At 41.4% G+C, this 19,694-nt stretch overlaps 1 protein-coding gene across 3 annotated transcripts in view; it reads left to right on the top strand.

The window, feature by feature from the left end:
• ODAD2 (outer dynein arm docking complex subunit 2) overlaps positions 1-19,694 on the top strand; it is a 188,608-nt gene that overhangs the window by 124,399 nt on the left and 44,515 nt on the right. For all 3 annotated transcript variants that reach the window (XR_013216796.1, XM_077268455.1, XM_077268456.1), the window contains exons 15-17: positions 7,553-7,707; positions 10,966-11,208; positions 13,784-13,898. Coding sequence is in view for 2 of the 3 variants with exons in the window: in XM_077268455.1 (XP_077124570.1) it covers positions 7,553-7,707; positions 10,966-11,208; positions 13,784-13,898 (513 nt within the window). In the remaining variant the exon portion in view is untranslated. The remainder of the gene's footprint in view (positions 1-7,552; positions 7,708-10,965; positions 11,209-13,783; positions 13,899-19,694) is intronic.

Here is a 19,694-nt window from a genome sequence, read left to right as displayed (position 1 = left end):
GCCATGAAATTCCTTCCATTATCACTCACTACCTTGCCTGCCTCAAGATCTACTGTGCCCAGCCACGACTGCGTTTCTTGTTGCAAGAACTCGGACAGAACTTCCGCGGTGTGTCTGTTGTCGCCCAAACACTTCATAGCCAATACAGCCTGCTGACGCTTGGCAGTAGCTGGCCCATAATGGGACAACTGGTGTGCAACAGTGTCATCTGCCGATGGAGTGGTTGGCAGACTGCGTTCTGTGGAAGAGCTGTAGCTTCTGCAGGAGGACGAGGAGGAGGAGGAGGAGGGGGTGCGAACGCCTACAGCCAACTGTTTCCTAGACCGTGGGCTAGGCACAACTGTCCCTAAATTGATGTCGCCTGTGGACCCTGCATCCACCACATTCACCCAGTGTGCCGTGATGGACACATAACGTCCCTGGCCATGCCTACTGGTCCATGCATCTGTAGTCAGGTGCACCTTTGTACTCACAGATTGCCTGAGTGCATGGACGATGCGCTGTTTAACATGCTGGTGCAGGGCTGGGATGGCTTTTCTGGAAAAAAAGTGTCGACTGGGTAGCTCGTATCGTGGTTCAGCGTACTCCATCAGGGCTTTGAAAGCTTCGCTTTCAACTAACCGGTAGGGCATCATCTCTAACGAGATTAGTCTAGCTATGTGGGCGTTAAAACACTGTGTACGCGGATGCGAGGATAAGTACTTCCTTTTTCTAACCAGAGTCTCATGTAGGGTGAGCTGGACTGGAGAGCTGGAGATCGTGGAACTTTCGGGTGTGCCGGTGTACATGGCAGACTGAGAGACGGTTGGAGACGGTATTGTTTCCGCCGGTGCCCTAGATGCAATATTTCCTCCTACAAAACTGGTGGTTCCCTGACCCTGACTGCTTTTGGCTGGCAAAGAAACCTGCACAGATACTGCCGGTGGTGCGGAAAATGGTGGCCTTACAGTGACGGAAGGGATGTTGCGTTGCTGACTAGCTTCATTGGCCGAGGGTGCTACAACCTTAAGGGACGTTTGGTAGTTAGTCCAGGCTTGAAAATGCATGGTGGTTAAGTGTCTATGCATGTAACTAGTATTTAGACTTTTCAGATTCTGACCTCTGCTTAAGCTAGTTGAACATTTTTGACAGATGACTTTGCGCTGATCAGTTGGATGTTGTTTAAAAAAATGCCAGACTGCACTCTTCCTAGACTCGGATCCCTTTTCAGGGATTGCAGACTGAGCTTTAACCGGATGGCCACGCTGTCCTCCAACAGGTTTTGGCTTTGACACGCGTTTTGGGCCAGATACGGGCCCGGCAGATGGAACCTGTTGCGATGTTGATGCCTGCTGCGGCCCCTCCTCCACCTCCGCTTCTGAACTACTGCCGCCTGCACCCTGTTCCTCCAATGGCTGCCAATCGGGGTCAATAACTGGGTCATCTATTACCTCCTCTTCGAGCTCGTGTGCAACTTCGTCTGTGTCACTGTGTCGGTCGGTGGTATAGCGTTCGTGGCGGGGCAACATAGTCTCATCAGGGTCTGATTGTGGATCTGTACCCTGAGAGGGCAATGTGGTGGTCTGAGTCAAAGGAGCAGCATAGTACTCTGGCTGTGGCTGTGCATCAGTGCACTCCATGTCAGAATATACTTGTAATGGGCATGGCCTGTTAAATGTTTCACTTTCTAAGCCAGGGACGGTATGTGTAAAGAGCTCCATGGAGTGACCCGTTGTGTCGCCTGCTGCATCCTTCTCTCTTGTTGTAGTTTTTGCTGAGGAGGACAAGGAAGCGACTTGTCCCTGACCGTGAACATCCACAAGCGACGCGCTGCTTTTACATTTACCAGTTTCGGAAGAGGAGGCAAAAGAGCTAGAGGCTGAGTCTGCAATGTAAGCCAAAACTTGCTGTTGCTGCTCCGCCTTTAAAAGCGGTTTTCCTACTCCCAGAAAAGAGAGCGTTCGAGGCCTTGTGTAGCCTGACGACGAAACTGGCTCCACAGCTCCAGACTTAGGTGGAATATTTTTATCCCCACGACCACCTGATGCTCCACTACCACTACCATCATTACCAGCTGACAATGAACGCCCACGACGACCTCTTGCACCAGACTTCCTCATTGTTTTAAAATCTTAACCAAAGTAACTTTATTTGTTGCTGTCAAACAACTTACACGGTGAGCTATAACTTCAGTATGATTTCAATATCCCTTAACAGGTTGGTGAGACCACAAGGAAAATCAGGCACAATGTTACACACTCTGTTTTCTGTGGCACAAAATCACAGAGATGACACACACGCAGGACTGTCACTCAAGCACTAATGTCAATATTAATCTCCCACCTAATTTATTTATTTTTTTTTCTCAGGGAGACTTTAGAAACCAAATAATATTAAAAAAAAAACAAAAAAAAAAAGGCTTTCTATGGCCCACAATTAGAGAGAGAGAGGTGGCACACCCAGGAGTCAAGACTGGCGCACAAGCTGAAAGGGCAATATTACTCTCCCACTGTTTTTTTATGTTTTTTTTTTTTTTCAGGGAGACTTTAGAAACCAAATAATAAGAAAAAAAATAAATAAATAAATAGGCTTTCTATAGCCCACTGAATGAGAGATAGCACACACAGCAGTGGCACACAAGCCCTGACTGAGGCCAATATTTTTCTCCCACTGATTGATGTAGTGTTTTTGTGTTGAGGTAGATTTTAGAACACAAATCACGGAAAAAAAAAATAAATGCTTTCTATGGCCCACTGAATGAGAGAGAGGTGGCACACCCAGGAGTCAAGACTGGCACACAAGCTGAAAGGGCAATATTACTCTCCCACTGTTTTTTTATGTATTTTTTGTTTTTTAAGGGAGACTTTAGAAACCCAATAATATTTTAAAAAAAAATAAATAGGCTTTCTATGGCCCACTGAATGAGAGGGAGAGAGGTGGCACACCCAGGAGTCAAGACTGGCACACAAGCTGAAAGGGCAATATTACTCTCCCACTGTTTTTTTATGTTTTGTTTTTTTTTCAGGGAGACTTTAGAAACCAAATAATATTAAAAAAAACAAAAAAATAAATAGCCTTTCTTTGGCCCACTGAATGAGAGAGAGAGGTGGCACACCCAGGAGTCAAGACTGGCACACAAGCTGAAAGGGCAATATTACTCTCCCACTGTTTTTTTATGTATTTTTTGTTTTTTAAGGGAGACTTTAGAAACCAAATAATATTAAAAAAAAAAAAAACAAAAAAAGGCTTTCTATGGCCCACAATTAGAGAGAGAGAGGTGGCACACCCAGGAGTCAAGACTGGCGCACAAGCTGAAAGGGCAATATTACTCTCCCACTGTTTTTTTAAGTTTTTTTTTTTTTATTTTCAGGGAGACTTTAGAAACCAAATAATATTAAAAAAAAACAAAAAAATAAATAGCCTTTCTATGGCCCACTGAATGAGAGAGAGAGGTGGCACACCCAGGAGTCAAGACTGGCACACAAGCTGAAAGGGCAATATTACTCTCCCACTGTTTTTTTATGTATTTTTTGTTTTTTAAGGGAGACTTTAGAAACCAAATAATATTAAAAAAAAAACAAAAAAAAAAAGGCTTTCTATGGCCCACAATTAGAGAGAGAGAGGTGGCACACCCAGGAGTCAAGACTGGCGCACAAGCTGAAAGGGCAATATTACTCTCCCACTGTTTTTTTAAGTTTTTTTTTTTTTATTTTCAGGGAGACTTTAGAAACCAAATATTATTAAAAAAACCAAAAAAATAAATAGCCTTTCTATGGCCCACTGAATGAGAGAGAGAGGTGGCACACCCAGGAGTCAAGACTGGCACACAAGCTGAAAGGGCAATATTACTCTCCCACTGTTTTTTTATGTATTTTTTGTTTTTTAAGGGAGACTTTAGAAACCCAATAATATTTAAAAAAAAAAAAAAAAAAGGCTTTCTATGGCCCACAATTAGAGAGAGGTGGCACACCCAGGAGTCAAGACTGGCACACAAGCTGAAAGGGCAATATTACTCTCCCACTGTTTTTTTATTTATTTATTTTTTTTTCAGGGAGACTTTAGAAACCAAATAATAAGAAAAAAAATAAATAAATAAATAGGCTTTCTATAGCCCACTGAATAAGAGATAGCACACACAGCAGTGGCACACAAGCCCTGACTGAGGCCAATATTTTTCTACCACTGATTGATGTAGTGTTTTTGTGTTGAGGTAGAATTTAGAACACAAATCACGGAAAAAATAAATAGGCTTTCTATGGCCCACTCAGTGAGAGATGGCACACACAGGGATGGCACTGTAGCAGAAATGCCAATCTTAATCTCCCACAAAAAAAAAAAAAAAAAACAGGGACTGTCCTACAATTACTATCTCCCTGCAGTAATGTAAGCCAGGTATGGCAGGCAGCAATAGGAGTGGACTGATGCACAAATTAAATAAAAAGTGTGGACAAACAAAAAAGATAGCTGTGCAGAAAGGAAGGAACAAGAGGATATGTGCTTTGAAAAAAGCAGTTGGTTTCCACAGTGGCGTACACACAGCAATACAGCTATCACGGAGCCTTCTAGGGCAGCCCAATGAGCTACAGCGCTGAGGAAAAAAAAAAATAAATAGCTTCCACTGTCCCTGCACACCGAAGGTGGTGTTGGACAGTGGAAATCGCTGCAGCACAAGCGGTTTGGTGGTTAGTGGACCCTGCCTAACGCTCTCCCTGCTTCTGACGAAGCGGCAGCAACCTGTCCCTAAGCTCAGATCAGCAGCAGTAAGATGGCGGTCGGCGGGAACGCCCCTTTATAGCCCCTGTGACGCCGCAGACAGCAAGCCAATCACTGCAATGCCCTTCTCTAAGATGGTGGGGACCAGGACCTATGTCATCACGCTGCCCACACTCTGCGTTCACCTTCATTGGCTGAGAAATGGCGCTTTTCGCGTCATTGAAACGCGACTTTGGCGCGAAAGTCGCGTACCGCATGGCCGACAAGCACAGGGGTCGGATCGGGTTTCATGAGACGCCGACTTAGCCAAAAGTCGGCGACTTTTGAAAATGATCGACCCGTTTCGCTCAACCCTAGCCGGGAGAGTATGGCATGGCACTAGCCCCCCTGACTCCCAGGCCCCATAGCAGCCGCTTAGTTTGCCAGTATTAGCGGTACGCCACGTCTTCTCTGATCAAGATGGTGCATTGTGAGCTTCGATAACCTTACCTACATCAGAATGTTTAAGGAGAAAACTGCAATTCCATCTTTGAGGCTAAATTGTGTTTAGATATAAATGTCACTGATTTCAGTGCAGAAAAGTCTGCAAGTATAAAAGCCGGAAAAGGTTGTGGAGCTTAATCCTGACAATCAGATCCTGCTATGCTGTGATTAGAATTAGCCCTAATCGGTGATTCCAGGTTTCCCAGTGTTTGGATTAGGCTTAAGTCACCAAAGAGATAGAAATCTGAACCTCTTCTGAATGACAAAACCAGGACTATAGAGTTATCAAGGAGGCCTGTGACTTCATGGTTCCAGTATAGTCCAGTATATGGTTCACTCCACATCTTGGACCGTAATCAACATCTGTTGGGGGGCTTCTGTCGAATTACGGCAACTGAAAAATCCTATTCAGACTTCACTTTATGGATCTATTGACAAAAATGAGCCAAAATCCAAAACTTAAGATTTGTGTTACTCTCCTTTACAGCAGTGTCCATCTTTTTTTTTGCGGACACAGTAGTAAATATAAAGTACGCTATTGTGTCCAGTGAAAAAGCAGATATTGCACTGACTGGTGGAAATCTGCTCCTGGATTCACATCAAGAATTTCCTCATCGCCTAACTCTCTGGTGACATTCTGATGTGAAGGGTTTGACCCTTTATTGGAAAGTAGGACAGTAGTGTCTACGACGCTGATTTATTAAATAGTTTTGTCATTGTCTCAGCTCTCCATGTAATAGGGAAAATGTCAGAAGGTTTTTGCTATGTAATTTTAGAGAAACATGACGTAGGGGCTGAGACACTGAATCCAACGATGTGTCACTTGCTTGTCTGCTTGCTGTCATTTTGATACAGTCACTTTTTTCTCTGCTGCAGATCTAGCAGTGCTAAGAATGCTGAGCTGTGTATAGGCCCGCCCCCATGATTCTTTGGCAGCTTTAGTTGCCAATCAGTGATGGGGCGGAGTTACACAGAACAGTGGACTAGGAGGCACGAGATACCTAGTCCTATTGTGATAATCTCCTGCTGAGAAAACGCTAATTTTATTGAAACAGCAAAACACAGCCTAGTAAGTAACACAACTCTGGAAGCAGTCTCTCATTGTGCTGCTCTCAGATTACATTTTAAAAAACCTTCCGACAGATTCCATTTAAATACTTAGTATACTTGGTTTATTACAGTCTCCTTGCTGATTAGCTTTTAAATGTAATCATTGGAAATTTTTCCTTGCAGATTGGCGTGTCCCAAATGGGTATTTTTCCACTTTTTCTCTCAGTTTCCGTAATTGAAAAAAATATTTTTAATAGGTCTTTCTATTCTTTAACTGCTCTGTCCAGGAGTACTTTATCTTTCCAGAGTGGGCACTTTTAGGCTCATTTTAATTATAGGAAAATATGACCATAAAAATATCCGCATCATAAAAACATAAAAATATATACTGTAAATGTGACAACCTGAAGCTGTTCAAATGAATCTTTTTGAGGGATTTTATTTTCTTTTTTTAAGCACATTCTACAATGTTGTGTGAACCCGGGATAATATTGTACGGCCCATAGGTGCCGTCTAACACACATCTAAGAGAACCTTTAACCTGTTTAACACATTTTATTGAAAAGGAAGAAAAAAAGGTCGAAAAAAGAACACCCCCGCACATCTACTCTGTTTTTACTTTTTAGCAGCTCTTTGGGTCTAAACCAAAGCATTCTTCACATTTATTTATTTTTATTCTTCACTTGGACGGCCTCGGCTCATCCTCTCTTTTCAGATCATTCCGGTAATGATTTCCTCACATTATGCTCTGATTTGATTCTTCAGCATGCACATGTTGTGGTTTAAGTGACGACAGGCCTTTCACTCTTTTTTTTCTTTTTCTTTCCTTTTTTTTTCCTAGAAGTTTTTCTGCAAACTCCCTTGTTTGTCTGTCTTTTTTTTGTATGTATTTTATTGCTGTGCTTCTTAGTACTTACCATTTGTGCTGCCTGGGTATTGTTTATGACATCAGGTTTTATGATTAAGTCCGCTGCCAGCATTCTTCTCTGTTTAAGTCATCCACTTTGTCTCTATAACTAGACAAAGAAAAAAATAATAATTCAAGTGGCAGCAGTGTTTTCTTTGTAATTGATGTCATATTGAATGTCCAAGTATTATGAAATGGATAACATGCGCAGAGATGTTTTGGCAGTTACAGCAGCCGCATGCAAACCATAATCACCAATTCCCACCTCGTAAGGCAATTCCCATTAGCCAAGCCTGCGAATCTTATTACTTACGGAGTTGATTCGCAAACACAAAAAACGATAATGTTTTCTCCTGGATAATATATAATGTTTTGCGTCGGATGTTTTCTAAAATTTCTCTCCGTTTTGTCATGTAAAAGTGTGCCGAGGACGAAGAGACCCGAGATCTGGTCCGACAGTATGGAGGATTGCAACCCTTAGCCATGCTTCTCGGCAAGTCTGACAATAAGGAACTCTTGGCGGCGGTGACTGGAGCCATCTGGAAATGTTCCATCAGCCGGGATAATGTGACAAAGTAACGAGTTCAGCCATTATTCTATTGTCATTGATTTGTGTTTCGCCTGATCTCAATCCCAGACAGCGATAACGTTCAATTCGAAAAGTGGTTCTCGGCACTAACCGGCCAGGTGGTAAAGTTGAAGGAAGGTCATAGGCAGGGGTGAGGGATTTCTTGCAGATGAAGAGGACAAGATCAATGAGTAATGAAAGTAGCAGGAAACCTAAATGAGTTCTTTGGCTTTAGCTAACAAGTGCCTAGACTGCAAATATCGGATAGATTGACACAATGAGCGCCTCTCTGGAGCAGTTATATCCATCAAGCTGTCTAGGAGGGGATCACTTAGAGATCAGTCTCAGTGATAAGCAGCTGCTGGCTAAAGAGTGAGGACAACACATATCTCCATATATCCAGAAATCTGCCCATAACTTCTTGCTAGACTGCACGTTAGCTGAGAAAAATATACAGCTCACGTTCTTCATCTGCTGCACGACTTAGCCGAGATGTCACATAATTGGCCCGGTGCTGATCTATAGTGTGGTATATTGCAGATAAGGAAAAAAAAGCTAATCCGTACTTAGACAAATCAGTTTACACCCCAAAGATTTATGACATTGTTCCATGCTTACTTTTACGCTTCTTCATTCTGGATGTTGGAAGAATATATATTCATCGGAGCCATCCCCCTTAAGACTTAATAATAGAGTGTTTTATGACTACTGCTCAAGGAGGTTTCGGAGTCTCTAGACATCTTTGAGAACTGCAAGAATTCAGGCTAACAGGTTTGCTGGAATTAAATGGGGTATTCTGGTTTAAATTAAAAAAAAATGTTTGTCCTTGTCCTGTCCCGGTGATAACCACACAGGTGCCCTGCTCATTATAAGCCTGATCTAGGATAGCTTTAACATGCCATGCAGCTGCGTGTCCATCACGTGAACAGTATAGACGCAAACCTTAGAACCGAAAAAGACAAAGGTTGGAAGTATTTGCTGCAATAAGTAAATGTTATTTTGATCTGGCAAGATGTAGACATGGTCCAACGTTTGACCAACAGCGGGCTTTTTTCAAGGACACCTGTATGTTGGAAGACTCAGATGTAGGATAGATGCGGCTAAGTACAGGCAGTTGTCAATCGAAACGTTGGACCATTTCTACTTCTTGCCATAACAAAATAAAATTCACTTTTTACAGCAAGAACTTCCACCCTATGAACTTCCACCCTACGTCTTTTTTGGTGTGTTCTCACTGTCCTTGGAGAGTGGATACCATTTACATACTTGTGCCCTGGTTCCTCACAATATACTCCTAGGCAATCTGTTGACTGATGAAGGTCTTAACTATGGACCGAAATGTTTCACCTCTCTGGATTGCCAGTTCTCAATAAATCTCACCATTTTCATCATTGTTTTGGAGTTCCGAATTTATTTTTCATTGAGTTACGGGACAGGATCCTATTTGGGCACCCAATTCCAGAAGTTCTAAGGTTGTTACATAACATACTTAAATGGAATGTGTTACCATGAAAATACTGTCCAATCTGCAGACACCATGTTATGGAGCAGGGGGAGCTGAATAGATTGATATATAATTTTGTGAGAAAAGATTCAGTGCGACCTGTGTTTTAATCATTTAATCCTCTGCTCATCCTGTGATTTTTGGTCTGGTGGGCGGTCCCATCAGTGACTGACAGCTGTTTCTATATGTACTCTTATACAAAGAAAGATGATAGGGCCGGGCCGCCCACTGGACTGAAAATTCGCAAAGGAGCAGAGGGTTAAACGATTAAAAACACAGGTTATACTGTATCCTTTCTCCAAAATCTAAGTATCAATCAATCTGCTCCTCTCTTTTTTCTCTATAACATCGTGCTTGCAGATTAAATTGCATTTTTATGGTTCCCTTTAAAAGTGATGATGAAGTTATATAGAAAATATATTTGGAAAATGTTCAAACTTTCATTATACAATAATTACCTTTTTTATTTTGATTAAACCAGAGACCCTCTTTAAGGAGAGCTACTCAGCAGAGTAGATTTCTGGCAACGACTTGTTAAAGCTATATTAGCGGAGGCATATTCTTCCATTTTTTACTTCCCCCTTAGTATCACCCTGTTCACACGGTGCAGAATTCAGATGGATTCTCCGAGAGATCAATAGACTACAATGACACAAATGAGGTCCAAATGGACTATGTTTATGATTTTCTTTTTCCCACCGTGCCCATCGGAAAACACAGAGACCGCTGTTTTAGAATTCCCAGAGATTTGCTATTGTACCACAAATGTCACAAATTTTGGCACAAGTCTTGCATCGTAAAAAAAAAAGTTACACAATTTTGAACTTTTCTCATGACTTTTAAAAAGTGAGAGATGGAGTTTCTGGCCACACAACAGATTGAGGAAACAACAGAAATCCTTCTCAATTGATGTAGTTCCCCTTATAAAATAACAACAGCCTATACTCACCTCCAGTGCCGGCGCCATTCCAGCCGCACTGGCTCTCCCATGAGTTGTTACGTCTCTCAAAAACCCTGCAGCCAACCAGTGGCCGCTTCACATTAACTTCCTTTGGATGTAACTGACATTCTGAGAAAGTCAGAGAATAGAAAAAGCAGCTCTAACTTCTTCCGCATGTAGCTTTCTTCCAAAGGAAGTGAGGGTGAAACGGCCATTGATTGGTGGCAGGGCTTGTGTGGCATAACAACTCACGCAAGTCGCAGGGAGGCCAGTGTCATCACCACTGGAATAGCGTTAGCACCAGAGGAGAGTATGGGTATTATTTTAATTGGGGGGATATAGGTAAGTAGTGGACAACCCCTTTAAATCTGTTGAGTGGCAACTAACTTTTAAAAAGTCATGAGAAAAGTTAAAAATTGTTTTCTTTTTTTTCGGAAACAAGACTGGCACCAAAATTTGTCTTTTCTTTACACCGTTTTTTTAAATAATTTCCCCCTATAATTTGTACTGCTAGTTTTAGACATGGTTTATTTTAACCTTAGTGACATTTATTTAAAAAAATTGATTAATTGAGATGTTGTCCAGCTATCCGAAACAGTGACTCAAATAAAATGTGCAAAAAAGTTCCTGTGTATAATGGTCAGGCAGGTTTTTTCTTTTTTATATTATTCCAATAAGTAGAATAGGTAAAATATAAAGTCAGGATGCCTTGTAGTGTCCAAAGCTAATACAACGCATTTCATGTATATAAAGGACCTATTATAAGTAGGAATATAGGAATTTATCAGCTAACTGTTTTTTTTCTTGCTTTGTTCTCAAAGGTTTCAAGAATACAAAGTTATAGAAACCCTTGTTACCTTCCTGACTGACCAGCCTGAAGAGGTTCTCGTTAATGTTGTAGGAGCACTGGGAGAATGCGGCAAAGAGCCCGCCAATAGGGCCATTATCCGTAAATGTGGAGGCATCAATCCACTGGTCAATTTACTAACCAGCACTAATCAAGCCTTGCTGGTGAATGTTACCAAAGCTGTGGGTGCCTGCGCATCAGAGTCTGAAAATATGGCGTAAGTATCAAACATTTCAGTAATAATTTCTCTAGGTGGAAATATTCTAGGTATATGAACACCATTCAGGGCATTGTTATTTTCATTTAAATGAATGTATTTTGGCCAAGGATTTTATTACAAATTGGATTCTACATCCTCTATGGATCGCAGTACATGGCAGATTGTGGAAGGAGTTAAGTGTCAAATCCGTCAGCTCTTCCCGATTGCAGAGTCTGCAACTCTTATACCAGTTCTCCTGAATGATTATCTAAGGGTTTTCATTTTGACATAAATGGGCGTGGAATATACTATTACAGTACTGTCATACGTAGAAGCTGTAGAAGTCAAATGGTCAAAATAGTCAATTCTTCAACAAAGATGCTTTTCAGCAAAAAAATTAAAAAATGCAGCTATATTGTAAGGCTAGTTTCACACTAGCGTTTTGCCAAGCTGCGGAGGGCTGCGGACTTCCTCCGTGAAGCTCCGCCCACGGCCGCACCTCCGCTGCTCAGCTCCGCCTACGTCCGCATGAGGCCTGCATGCCTATCTTTAACATTAAGTACGCAGGTCGTGCAGATGTATGCGGATGCCTCCGCATGCGTCATTTTGACGATGCGGCGACCCGCACCGCACCGTCAAAATTTTGCACCATTGTGCGAAATGTGTGCCTTTTTGATGCAAACCATTTAAAGATAGAAAAAAGACTGCGCAAAATTCATGAACTTGCATGCCATTATGAAGATTTTGTGAAAAAAATACCGGTTACAAATACCACAAGACAAAAAAGATAAGTGACTTCAATTTGTCCACCTCCATCTCTTCATTTTTCATTTAAACCTTTCTATTTACTTATTTTTATTATATTTTAACTTATATTATACAATTATGATAATAATAAAAAATGATTGTTTAAATGTAATATTTTTAAAATAATAATTATAATTAATTATATTTTGCATAATTTATATGATTTATTTATTTTCTATAATTATTTAATTTCTTATTTTGTATCATTTTATTTTTATTAAATATAACACCAGTGCTTTAAATGTAATGTTATTTAAATAATAATTACAATTAATTAAATCTAGCATAATTTATATTATTTAATGTGTTTATTTTTATATAATTTAATTCCGTTTTCTTAAATTTAATATTATTTAAATAATAATTATAATTAATTTGATTTTGTATAATTTATATATTTTTTTATGTATAATTTTTATTTCTTTATTTTGTATCATTTTATTTTTTATTGAATATAATACCAGTTATTTAAATGTAATATTATTTAAATAATAATTTATTTTTTTATGGAATTATTTTATTTCTTTATTTTGTATTATTTTATTTTTAGTGAATATAATACCGGTTATGTAAATTTAATATTACTTAAATAATAATTATAATTACAATTTGAAGAATTAATATTATTATATTTTTTATTTTGTAACATTTTAATAATTATAATGAATTATATTCAGCATAGTTTATTCTATTTATTTTTTATAGAATTATTTTACTTCTTTATTTTGTATAATTTTATTTTCATTGAATATAATACCCCTTAATTAGAATCAGTAGGTCACAGGAGAAAAGTAGGGATAGTATCAAGGTCTACAAATTAGTATAGATTAGGAATGTCAATAATAGATTTGTTTAAATCTTATTTAATCATCATAAAAATCTGGTCGAGGGCTTTAAACATTAAGTTTATCCTGGATGTAAAGCACATGGGTATCTTCATGTCATTATGATATGTTTTTGCAGAACTTAGTTCCGTGTTCTCAGGAGAAAATAACATCGCCTCGTACGTTGGAACTGTTGTATTTCGCTTTCTATCTTTTCGCAAGATTTAGGTTTACAGTGTCTCCATACAAAGATAGGATTGTAAGGAGATATTAGGTTTAGTCTGGCCCGCGGTGCGGTTTAACGTCCTCTACGGACCCTGATGTAAAGTTATGATTCTCCTTCTGATTGATGTATAAACACTGGACAGATGGTGCCGTGATGTTTCTGATGATAATTCATTCTTCAGATCGCCATAAAGATAGTTTGATTAGAGTATGTTTAAGTAATTAGACAGCGGGATTTAATGCCGGTCATGTTTAGTTGGCCGCACATGGAAAACAAGTTAAACTTTATACGTCCCCAACAAAGGATGCACTGTGGTATAGAAGGATAAACCTGTATCAGGATTACAGATGCTTTTCCTTTCACGGACAGTCTACGGTGCAGAATAGGAAGCTGCGTAAAAAAAAAAAAGCTTATTTCAAAAACACACACATCCTCCTTAAGTAATGAGGTTCTGCAATGAATACTTGTTTCAGAAAATACTTGCAGTTTGCAATGTGGCTAGGTTCTTACAGTTGACTGTATTTGGATTTCAACTAAGAAAAAAACAAGAAAAAGCAATGTAGAATAGCTATGTCCTAAAAAAAATCACATTTTTTAGAATGACATGTTAAATTCACAAGAGTCTAGGATGATTTTACTCTCATTTCTTGGTCAAATACGATTCTTCACAGTCGGGATCTTATATTTCTGCTGCTATAATTGATGTTTATTTCTTCATTGCCTGGCTGCACGACAGGGTAATTGACCGATTAGACGGAGTTCGTTTGCTGTGGTCGTTGCTTAAAAATCCTCATCCAGATGTACAGGCAAGTGCAGCGTGGGCCATCTGTCCCTGCATCGAGAACGCAAAGGTGGGTATGAAGGACAAGTCTCTGTGCCATGTCCTACGGCCATACACTACTGTGCTCTGGTACTCAGGGTTCTCTGAGGTCTGTGGAAAATCATTTTTTATGGGTGATTTTATGCAAACTAGTAAAGAATTACACACACACACGCACACACATACACATCGATTTCTATAATGTATTTAGATATACTGTGTATAGAAAGATAAAACATAAATATCACCTAGATTGTTTAGATAATGCATAGATAGATAGGTAGATAGATAGATAGATAGATAGATAGATAGATAGATAGATAGATAGATAGATAGATAGATAGATAGGAGATACAGTGGGGAATATAAGTATTTGATACACTGCCGATTTTGCAAGTTTTCCCTCCTACAAAGAATGGAGAGGTCTGTAATTTTTATCATAGATACACTTCAACTGTGAGAGGCATAATCTAAGAATAAAAAAACAAAATCACATTGTATTATTTTTAAATAATTAAATAGCATTTTATTGCATAAAGTAAGTATTTGATCACCTACCAACCAGCATGAATTCTTGCTCTCACAGACCTATTAGTTTTTCTTTAAGAAGCCTCCTACTCTGCACTCATTACCTGCATTAATTGCACCTGTTTAAACTTGTTACCTGTATAAAAGACACCTGTACACACTCTCATTCAATCATACTCCAACCTCTCTACCATGGCCAAGACCAAAGAGCTGTCTAAGGATACCAGGGACAAAATTGTTGACTTGCACGAGGCTGAATTGGCCTGTATGACAATAGGCAAGCAACTTGATGAGACGACTGTTGGCAAAATTATTAGAAAATTGAAGAAACACAAGATAACTGTTAATCTTCCTCAGTCTGGGGTTCCTTTCAAGTTCTCGCCTCATGGGGTAAGGATGATTCTGAGAAAGGTCAGGAATCAGCTCAGAACCACACAGAAGGACCTGGTCAATGACCTGAAGAGAGCTGGGACCACAGTCTCAAACATTACTGCTAGTAACACACTATGCCATTGTGGATTAAAATCCTGTAGGGCATTCAAAGTCCCCCTGCTCATGCCAGCACATGTCCAGACCCATTTGAAGTTCACCAATGACCATCTGTTGTGAATTCTGTTCTTGGGCTCCCTCCGGTGGTTATAAGTGGTAGTGCTGCTGTCTTTGGATCGAAGCATTCATCAGGTGTGTCCACTTATTGCAATTCTGACTGGGCTATTTAGTCTTGCTTGACCCTTTAGTTAGTGCCAGTTGTCCATTGTTTCCTGGAGGATTCACTTCCCTGCCTGGTCTCTCTTGCTTGCTGTTCATTTCAACAAAGATAAGTTCTGGCTTTGTTTTTTGCAGTCCACATGCTATGGGCCTGATCGTTCAAGTTATTTTCCATGTTTTGTCTTGTCCAGCTTGGTCAGTATAAGGATTTGTTCAGCCAAACTGGTATCTCTGGAGATGCAGATATACCCTCCATGTCTTTAGTTAGATGTGGAGATTTTGTATTTTCTGTGGTGGATATTTTCTGGTGTTTTAATACTGACCGCATAGTACTCTGTCCTATCCTTTCTATTTAGCTAGAAGTGGCCTCCTTTGCTAAATCCTGTTTTCAGTCTGCGTATGTTATTTCCCTCTCCTCTCACAGTCAATATTTGTGGGGGGCTGTCTACCCTTTGGGGATTTTCTCTGAGGCAAGATAGTTTTCCCTTTTCTATCTCTAGGGGTAGTTAGTCCTCCGGCTGTGTCGAGATGTCTAGGGAGTGATAGGTACATTCCACGGCTACTTCTAGTTGCGGTGTTAAGTCCAGGGTCTGCGGTCAGTACAGGTACCACCTTCTCCCGAGTACGTCTCATGCTGCTCCTAGGCCACCAGATCATAACAGTACAACTGGCCAACAATGAGTTAATTGCATCTCAGAAGAAGGAAAGGAAAGTGCTGAGCCATTTTTTTTCTGTAGCCTGTTGTGCCTTTTCTTTCCTCTTTACCTCTGGGTGGTTCAGGAGTTTGGCGCTGGTATGGATGTTCAGGGATTGGCTTCTCGTGTGGACCAGCTTGCTGCTAGAGTACAGGGTATTTCCGATTGTATATCGTTCAGACTCCGGTTTTAGAGCCTAGAGTTCCAACTCCTGATTTGTTTTTTGGGGACAGGTCCAAATTTTTGAGCTTTAAAAATAATTGTAAACTGTTTTTAGCTCTGAAACCCCGTTCCTCTGGTGATCCCATCCAGCAGGTTAAAATAGTCATTTCTCTGCTGCGCGGTGACCCTCAGGATTGGGCGTTCTCCCTGGAAGCTGGAAATCCTGCTTTGCTTAATGTAGACACCTTTTTTCAAGCGCTAGGGTTATTGTATGATGAACCTAATTCAGTGGATCATGCTGAGAAGACCTTGTTGGCCCTGTCTCAGGGTCAAGAAGCGGCAGAATTATATTGCCAGAAATTTAGAAAATGGTCTGTGCTGACTAGATGGAATGAGGATGCCTTGGCTGCAATTTTCAGAAAGGGTCTTTCGGAATCTGTTAAAGATGTTATGGAGGGGTTTGCCACGCCTGCTGGTCTGAGTGATTCTATGTCTCTGGCCATTCAGATTGATCGGCGCTTGTGTGAGCGCAGAGTTGTGCGCGCTGTGGCGTTGTCTTCCGAGCGGAGTCCTGAGCCTATGCAGTGTGATAGGATTGTGTCTAGAGCTGAACGACAAGGATTCAGACGTCAGAATAGGTTGTGTTTTTACTGCGGCGATTCTGCTCATGTTATTTCTGATTGCCCTAAGCGTGCTAGAAGAATCGCTGGTTCTGTTACCATCAGTACTGTACAACCTAAATTTCTGTTGTCGGTGACCCTGATCTGCTCATTATCGTCATTTTCTGTCATGGCATTTGTGGATTCAGGCGCTGCTTTAAACTTAATGGACTTGGAATTTGCCAGCCATTGTGGGTTCCCTTTGCAGCCTTTGCAGAGTCCTATTCCTTTGAGGGGCATTGATGCTACACCGCTGGCTAAAAATAAACCTCAGTTTTGGACACAGCTGACCATGTGTATGGCGCCAGCTCATCAGGAAGATTGTCGTTTTCTGGTGTTGCATAATTTGCATGATGCTATTGTGCTGGGTTTTCCATGGTTACAGGTGCATAATCCGGTATTAGATTGGAAATCTATGTCTGTGACTAGTTGGGTGTTATGACCCCAATGGCGAGGGTCTCAGAGATATCAGCAAGTCTGCAAAGTACAAAAATCCAGCTCATAGGGCAGTGGTAACTGGGTTGACCATATATCTACTCCTAACGCCAACCCTAGAAGTAGCCGGGGAACATGCCTACGTTGGTCGCTAGATGTCTCGCGCCAGCCGGAGAGCTAACTACCCCTAGAAGAGGAAAACAAAGACCTCTCTTGCCTCCAGAGAAAGGACCCCAAAAGTAGGATACAAGCCCCCCACAAATAATAACGGTGAGGTAAGAGGAAATGACAAACACAGAGATGAACTAGGTTTAGCACAGAGAGGCCCACTTACTAATAGCAGAATATAGTAAGATAACTTATATGGTCAACAAAAACCCTATCAAAAATCCACACTGGAGATTCAAGAACCCCCGAACCGTCTAACGGCCCGGGGGGAGAACACCAGCCGCCCTAGAGCTTCCAGCAAGGTCAGGATACAGATAATATACAAGCTGGACAAAAAATGCAAACAAAAACGAATTGCAAAAAGCAAAAAAGCAGACTTAGCTTAATCAAGCAGGAACCAGGATCAGTAGACAAGAGCACTACAGATTAGCTCTGATATCAACGTTGCCAGGCATTGAACTGAAGGTCCAGGGAGCTTATATAGCAACACCCCTGACCTAACGACCCAGGTGAGCATAAAAGGAATGACTGACAACCCCAGAGTCAAATCACTAGTAGCCACTAGAGGGAGCCAAAAAGTAAATTCACAACAGTACCCCCCCCTTAGTGAGGGGTCACCAAACCCTCACCAAGACCACCGGGGCGATCAGGATGAGCGGCGTGAAAGGCACGAACTAAATCGGCCGCATGCACATCAGAGGCGACCACCCAGGAATTATCCTCCTGACCATAGCCCTTCCACTTGACCAGGTACTGAAGCCTCCACCTGGAGAGACGAGAATCTAAGATCTTCTCCACCACGTACTCCAACTCGCCCTCAACCAACACCGGAGCAGGAGGCTCAGCAGAAGGAACCACAGGCACAACGTACCGGGTGCCCTGCCAAATTCCCGGGTGCCCTGCCAACACTGAGGAATGAACCTCGGAAATGACTCTGCTGGTCCATTTAGCAGGCACAAACAATCTGTCAGGTGGACAAGAGTCAGGCCTACCAGCCTGAAATCTCTGCAACACACGTCGCAGATCTGGAGAAATAGCTGACAGGATAACTCCTTCCTTAAGAATACCCACAGGTTCAGCGACTCCAGGAGCATCAGGCACAAAGCTCCTAGACAGAGCATCGGCCTTCACATTCTTAGAACCTGGTAAATACGAAACCACAAAGTCAAAACGGGAGAAAAACAATGACCAGCGGGCCTGTCTAGGATTCAGGCGTTTAGCAGACTCGAGGTACATCAGATTTTTGTGATCAGTCAAGACCACCACACGATGCTTAGCACCCTCGAGCCAATGACGCCACTCCTCAAATGCCCACTTCATGGCCAACAACTCCCGATTGCCCACATCATAATTTCGCTCTGCCGGCGAAAACTTCCTAGAGAAAAAGGCACAAGGTCTCATAGTAGAGCAACCAGGGCCTCTCTGCGACAAAACGGCCCCTGCCCCAATCTCCGAAGCATCCACTTCAACCTGAAAGGGAAGTGAGACATCAGGCTGGCACAAAACAGGCGCTGAAGTAAACCGGCGCTTCAACTCCTGGAAAGCCTCCACGGCAGCAGGAGCCCAGTTAGCCACATCAGAGCCTTTCTTGGTCATATCCGTCAACGGTTTAACAACGCTAGAAAAATTAGCGATAAAACGACGGTAGAGGTTAGCAAAACCCAAGAACTTCTGAAGACTCTTAACTGACGAGGGTTGAGTCCAATGACGAATAGCTCGAACCTTGACTGGGTCCATCTCCACAGCAGAAGGGGAAAAAATGAACCCTAAAAAGGGAACCTTCTGTACACCAAAGAAACACTTTGAGCCTTTAACAAACAAAGAATTTTCACGCAAAATCTTGAAAACCATCCTGACCTGTTCCACATGCGAGTCCCAATCATCAGAAAAAACCAGAATATCATCCAGATAAACGATCAAAAATTTATCCAGATACTTCCGGAAAATGTCATGCATAAAGGACTGAAAAACTGAAGGTGCATTAGAGAGCCCAAATGGCATCACCAAGTACTCAAAATGACCTTCGGGCGTATTGAATGCGGTTTTCCATTCATCTCCTTGCTTAATGCGCACAAGGTTGTACGCACCGCGAAGGTCTATCTTGGTGAACCACTTGGCACCTTTAATCCGGGCAAACAAGTCTGACAACAACGGCAAAGGATACTGAAATTTGACAGTGATCTTATTCAAAAGCCGATAGTCAATACAAGGCCTCAAAGATCCGTCCTTTTTAGCCACAAAAAAGAATCCCGCACCAAGAGGGGAAGAAGAAGGACGGATATGCCCCTTCTCCAGAGACTCCTTGATATATGAACGCATCGCAGTATGTTCAGGTACCGACAGATTAAACAGTCTTCCCTTAGGAAACTTACTGCCTGGAATCAAATCTATTGCACAGTCACATTCCCTATGAGGAGGCAATGCACTTGACCTAGACTCGCTGAAGACATCCTGATAATCAGACAAATACGC

Source organism: Ranitomeya variabilis, chromosome 6, assembly GCF_051348905.1.
Source record: "Ranitomeya variabilis isolate aRanVar5 chromosome 6, aRanVar5.hap1, whole genome shotgun sequence".
Classification (NCBI taxonomy): Eukaryota; Metazoa; Chordata; class Amphibia; order Anura; family Dendrobatidae; genus Ranitomeya; species Ranitomeya variabilis.
This window is presented reverse-complemented; position numbering and strand designations above follow the sequence as displayed.